The following is a 6,000-nucleotide window of genomic DNA, read 5'->3' as shown; positions in this document are numbered from 1 at the left end:
ATAACAAAAACTCATCCTGTGGGTGACTGCAAGGAAGTTCTGCATCACCAAACCATCTGACTCCAGTTTTGTTGTGTAGTGGATAGGAAGTAGATTTACTTCAACAGGAATTTCCCTTTGACAGTTGGCACTTGAAAGGCATCTCACAGCAGCTACACCTTGCTGATAAAGATACTCAGCTCCACAAAGCCCTCCTATAAATGGCAGCAACCAATTCTGATCTGACATAGAAAACACAAACACAGAGGGCCCTTCAAGGACCCCTACTTGGTCATACTGTAGTAAAGGCCCTTTGAGAGAGAGTAGATACCTAGAAATGGCACGTGAAAAACATAAGACTGCAGGTATACTTCTTCCATAGCATGGAGCGTGCTGAGGGGAGCTTAACCATAATCCCTTTTGGGACAGTCTAGGCAGCTCTCACAGAACGTAAATGGGTGCTCAGTAAAAACTTTGATGCAGAAAGAATTGACAGCTGATACATGGATAAAATACATGAGGAAGAAAGTGCATGTAGATGCGAGTCGGATTTGATGGTGACAAATAACTCCTTCAGAGAGGTCAGTGGCAGGGAGAGGCACTGTACTCTAAATTAATCATCCAAAGAGAAGAAAAATATAACCCAGATACTCACACATGGGTTTGAGCTGTCCAATGAGTTCCTCTTTTGTCCATTTTGCCCATTCTTTCTTGTCTGTATTTATTGAGCACAAGATAGGGCCGCAGGGTTTTCCACAGTCCTCAATGGCAGGAACATTCAGGTAGTGCACCAACACGATGTCTGGGTTCTACAGGGAGAGCAGAGAACACAGGTTATGTAGTTGGACCTCTACCTGACTTGGTGCTCTCTGGACTTGCTTTCCTAATGAAAATGAGGACAGAGAGCATCATGGTTAGACTGCATGATGTACCAGGTTCCCTTGAGATCACAGCTGTTCTTGCAAAAGATACGGAAAAAGTTCCAGTCCACATCAGATTATTTCAGATACGTGGAAGTTCACCTGAAAGCATCAGTAAGAGCCACATTTCTCAGAACAGCTGCAGAAAGAGGGAGGGAAGAGGTTGGCTAAAGGGGCTACAGTATGGCAGAGTGCCCCAAGGTCCTTCTCAGACCAGCCTGTATTTCTTTGTCTTTTCATCGCAAACCTGCAAATTCTTCAAAACAGCAATTTGCAGAAGGTTGGGACTGGAGGGGACGGTGTCTTTAGCAGCACTGCTGCAAAGCAATTCTGGGGCCAGTGCAGGGTGGTTCCTCCCACAAGTTCTTTAATGCTCCACTCTCCTTCCCAATGCACTTCTTACAGGAGCTGAGGGAAAGAAAGGAAACGCAGTGCTGCTCTGATGCTCTGCAGCGCCGTCCCACTGAGAGCGGAGATTCCAGCAGGAGCTCAGCACCGCGTGACCACAGTGCCTGTAAATAAACCATCATCACATCTACAGACACAACTCAGCCAGCTCCCCAACAGCATCCCTGGGATGCTGTGCAATAGATAATAATGAGATTGAGAAGCTGATTTCTTTCCCTTAAGTCATTTACTCCTAAGTTCACAAACTTAAATGACTGCTTTGGAATTATTTACAAAAATAAATAGGATAATGGTGTAATTAAAACTCTAATGTTTCATTAATTATGTTAGAGCCCCATTCTGAGCAGCACTGGGAACTCGATCCATCATTTGCTTGCAGAGGTGAGCTGATGGGAGCACTCCGTTCTGAAACCCACAGAGATGGAGCTCAACGTGGAGGCACCCGGCCAAGGGGAGCCTGAGCAGCACTGGAGCACAGTAAGAAGCCTCAGCACACAACTGTCCTCATGTGCAATTCAGAAAAGATCCAGATAATAAAAACCATTACCTATACACCCAAATAGTCTCCATCAGCTAATTTAACTTAATTAGTGACTTAGATGATGAAGTAATAAAAGGTAATATGCTTCAGAGATTTCATGGAAAGACATCTCTTTGCACTCAGGGAAGTTGTGAAGAAGAGCAGAAGGACGCGTTGCAGCCAGCCTTATTTCAGGTGAGTTTTCATCACCAGTTCAGGGGCAGAGCTTCCCAACCTGCTGCCGCAGTGGGTTGGCACTAGACTTTGTATAACAGGACATTAAAAGCATATAAAATAAACACAGAGCCAACAGGTTTGTTCACAGTGTCTATATCTAAAACTTGACTGCAAGGTTGGCACAGCAAGGCCGTCTCAAATGCCGTTCTACGCAGTAAACTAAAGTGTTCTGATAGAAATTAAGAGAATACACATTTTTGAAAACTCTCATCAGAAAACTCAACACATTCCTGTTACCATCCCTGGAGGTGCTCATGGCCAGGCTGGATGGGGTCTGGTGCCCATGGCACTGGATGATCTTTAAAGTTCCTTCCAACATAAACCATCCTATGATGCTATGGATTATGGTTTTCACGACACGCAGTCCCCATATTTGCTTGTGTGCACTGATGAGACATCTTATTGCCATAACTTTGCTCTGAGTCGAGCCTCTCACTTGCCCCTATTGAACTGGCTTGCTCTGGGTGTACCAAACCTGCTCTGTCCATAGTGAAGGCAACTGCCATACAGGAAACATGCCAGCATGGTGGATGTGCATCTCAAAAATCCTGCAGCTGGGCGGAAGGGAAGCCTTGCAGGGAGCCCTCAGACAGACACTGCAGGCTGGGAACGTGCCTGTCAGAAAGCTGTCAGTGATTTCATTCACACAGCCTCAACAGAGCTACTTGGCTTCCCTCAAGTCAGAAGCAAAGTTGTGGCCATCTGTCCCCAAACTGGGCAAGTCTGCTTGGCACGCTGAGCCCCAAGGCATCCTGTCCTGAGGAGGTTCTCCTTAGGGTCATGGAAGGACTTGTCCCAGTACTCCTGGCATTGTAGCACAGGAAGAAGTCAGTGCAAGAAATGGTTAAAAACACAAAAAGCTGCTAGTTTTGAAAAAGAAAAATGCCACTGTAACATCTGTCTGACTCTAGTTTGCAGCTTCATCAGCACTAAGTGGTCAATAAATCAGACTGGCGTGGCGTTACCTTTCTTCTATGGCTTAACCATTAATCTAGTGCCAGTTCTTATGAAAAATGAAGGAGAAAAAATTATGTTATAGAGAAAATATATACATTATCCAGAAAGTAATAATAGCATGTAATGGTGCTGCAGACCTCCCAGCATGATTGCTGGAGCACAGAGGCAGCCTCCCTGTGCTACCCACTCTGTGCCATTGAAATTAACCAAGTAAATCAGCTATTGTTTGTTCCACCAGCCTTTTTCATGACTGCTTTTGGAATTAGCACAAACACAGAGCTGAAACAAGAAAGGCTTTTCTAGCTCCAATATTGTGGCAGATGAGCAGCACAAAAATGCGAAGAAAAGCATTTCCAGCTCCTAAGGGGCTGGAAAACACCAGGACAAGGAGAGGACAGGAACCAGCAGCTCAAGGCTAAATCTCAATGGCAGTGCCTTCCAAACCACCAATGACTACAGCTGAAAATACATCATTTGGAGAAATACCTCTGAGCTGAGGGGAAGTTTTGCAACTGTACTCCCTGCTAGAAAAATAAAAGGGAGAAAAACTCCCTTCAGGAGTGCTGGTTTCTATGTAACACAACCACCACTTCTTAAAGCAGAAACTAAAAGAGAACAACGTTTGTGGAATTTGTTGCATAATTGCCTGCTTTGAGTGAATTCAAGTATTATAACTTCCCATTGGTTTCATCTCTGACATTATAAAGACGGTTTTTCTTTTCTGAGTGCTGTTCATGAAGTTTGCTCTGTGTTCCTCAAAATACACAAAGTATTCCCAACTTGCAGGGAAGACAACTCTCATCCATCACTGTGGGACAGACTGGATAACAGATTATCACCCAGGAGATTCAATGCAGAAGGTTTCTGCAGTTTGAGAGGCAGCCGTTACACGATGCTTCGCTGACCCCAGAGATACTGAGAAAACCTGCTTATCTTCTCTATAGAACCTAAAAACAAACAAATGAAACAATTTCCAGAAGTACTGAGATACAGATGATAGATCCTTCTACTATCTATTAAGGGAGTTTCCTCTCAAAGCTTTGCAGGCGGAGCTGGGGACAGCTGGAGCTTAAGGCACACAGGGCACTGAGCACAACAGGCATAGAAGGAACATGTAGAGGCTGGTGTGCTGGCTTTAGGCAAGGCCACTGGTTTTAATACACCATTTTCTTCCTCCTGGAACTAATTTCCAGTTGAAGCCTTGCTACAGAAGGCAACCTGGCAGTTGATGCATTAGAATACATTGATCTTTCATTGCAGCAGCAAAACCGAAAGGATTCCAACAGAACTGCCCAGAACTCCCACCCCAGCACTTCTCCAAGTCCCTCACATCAAAACCTTTGGAGATATTTTGTTTAAATCAACTCATCTCTGAGATGAGAAACTGGCAATGGGCTGACACAGCTCCAGGCACCACAGACAAGGAAAAAGACTGTGAAGGGCTTGGGAGATCTGACAAATGATTTTGGACACTCAGGTAATTGTAAGATTGAGTTTCCCTGCAATTGTTTTAAGGGAATCAAGATTTCATAGGCCTGTATGTTTTATAATATGCTCCCTGGTTCCTCTTTAATACCTCGGTAAGGGAAGATAAAGTATAATCAGGAAAGTAATTGCACTGTTCTGCAATTTACGTCTCAAAAGAATGAGTAGGGGGCACAGAGCCACTGCAGAGCAGAGCTGAATTAGAAAAACACAGCTTTTCCCAAACGCTTACTAACACATCATCAACTGTGATATATTTTAAAGTATTTTATACACAAAGAGCTGCCTTTGAGTTCTCCTGGGGATCACATTTCTTTAATATGCACTTTGAATGTAGGAAAATGGAGTGCTGTAATTCCACAGCCTCCAAAGTTCCCAGCAGAAGTAATTCCTAAGTTGTCTAGACCCTTTCAGAAGAACATCTCCTGTGCTATTACGAAGCACAAAGAAGTGCAAAGCAACAGAAAACAAAAGGCACTTCATTTTATCATGCAGGTATTAGCCATCCAGAGCTGTAACTGCCAGGGGCAGCCAATGGGGACAGCAGAACCCTGCCGAGATCTTCAAGGCCCCCTCCAACCTAAGACATTCTATGATCCTATGAGAAATACCTCAATCCCAGGCTGTGGCTGCAGTCAGGGCACAGCAGATCCTCGGAAGCAAAGCCAACTCGCAGGGATTCCCCACACTCGGGGCAGGGCTCCCCTGCTCACCTTCTGCTGCCAGGAACTGGGAGACGCAGCTCAGTTCTGCTCTGCAGCAGCAGAAGCAGCTTCCCAACATCGGCACCAACCAAGGCCTGTCAGCCCAGTGTATAAAAACAGTATTCAGACAGCAAATGTTATTTAGCAGTGCCAACTTCTTTTTAGACTTTTACCCTGCTGAAGATTCACTTCTGTGTTCAGACCATATTTCTCCTATTAGATGAGGAACGAGACAGAGATCCCTGCACTGGCATTTCTAAGGTCTTTATTTTCATCATCCAGAAGCACAGAATCTCCTCCTCCTCCCTCTGCTCCTGGAGCAATCTTTGCATGTGAATTCAGTCACCACATTTCAAACAGGTTTAAACAGAACTAAACTCAAAATGTTTCCATCCTCACCTTCCAGAAATTCCAGCACTATGACGCCTGCCTCCAGTGGCTTCTACCCTTTCCCAGCTAACCCAATCCAAAGATGCAATCATAGCTGTTCTGAAACAAAAAAATCTTCATTTCAAAGCTCCACTGACATTCACTGAGCACTTTTTAAAACAAGTTTTTAACAACAGAATGCACTGCTTCCAATTCTGTTTTGCAGATGGTGCAGTTTTTTCTCTGATGGTCTCATTTGCCTCAATAACTCTATTAACTTTTAAATATTAATGCATTTCTATGAATTAAGAGCAGTTCAATGTGTACCTGAAGATATATATACACATTTTAAATGGTACAGTTGTAGGCAGACCAAGAAATAGGAAGCTGACATTTCAAAATACGAAAAGAGAAAACCTCA

At 44.1% G+C, this 6,000-nt stretch overlaps 1 protein-coding gene across 1 annotated transcript in view; it reads right to left on the bottom strand.

The window, feature by feature from the left end:
* Positions 1 to 442: 442 nt before the first annotated feature.
* LOC122167333 (calmodulin-binding transcription activator 1-like) overlaps positions 443 to 6,000 on the bottom strand; it is a 124,925-nt gene continuing 119,367 nt past the window's right edge. Inside the window, exon 5 of the mRNA XM_042831826.1 lies at positions 443 to 788. Coding sequence (XP_042687760.1) covers positions 597 to 788 — 192 coding nt within the window. The 3' untranslated portion in view covers positions 443 to 596. The remainder of the gene's footprint in view (positions 789 to 6,000) is intronic.

This window comes from Centrocercus urophasianus, unplaced genomic scaffold (assembly GCF_019232065.1).
Source record: "Centrocercus urophasianus isolate 14NV4802_14NV808 unplaced genomic scaffold, USGS_Curo_1.0 seq_36, whole genome shotgun sequence".
In the NCBI taxonomy this organism is placed as follows: domain Eukaryota; kingdom Metazoa; phylum Chordata; class Aves; order Galliformes; family Phasianidae; genus Centrocercus; species Centrocercus urophasianus.
The sequence above is the reverse complement of the archived record's forward strand: the minus strand, read 5'-3'. Positions and strand labels throughout refer to the sequence as shown.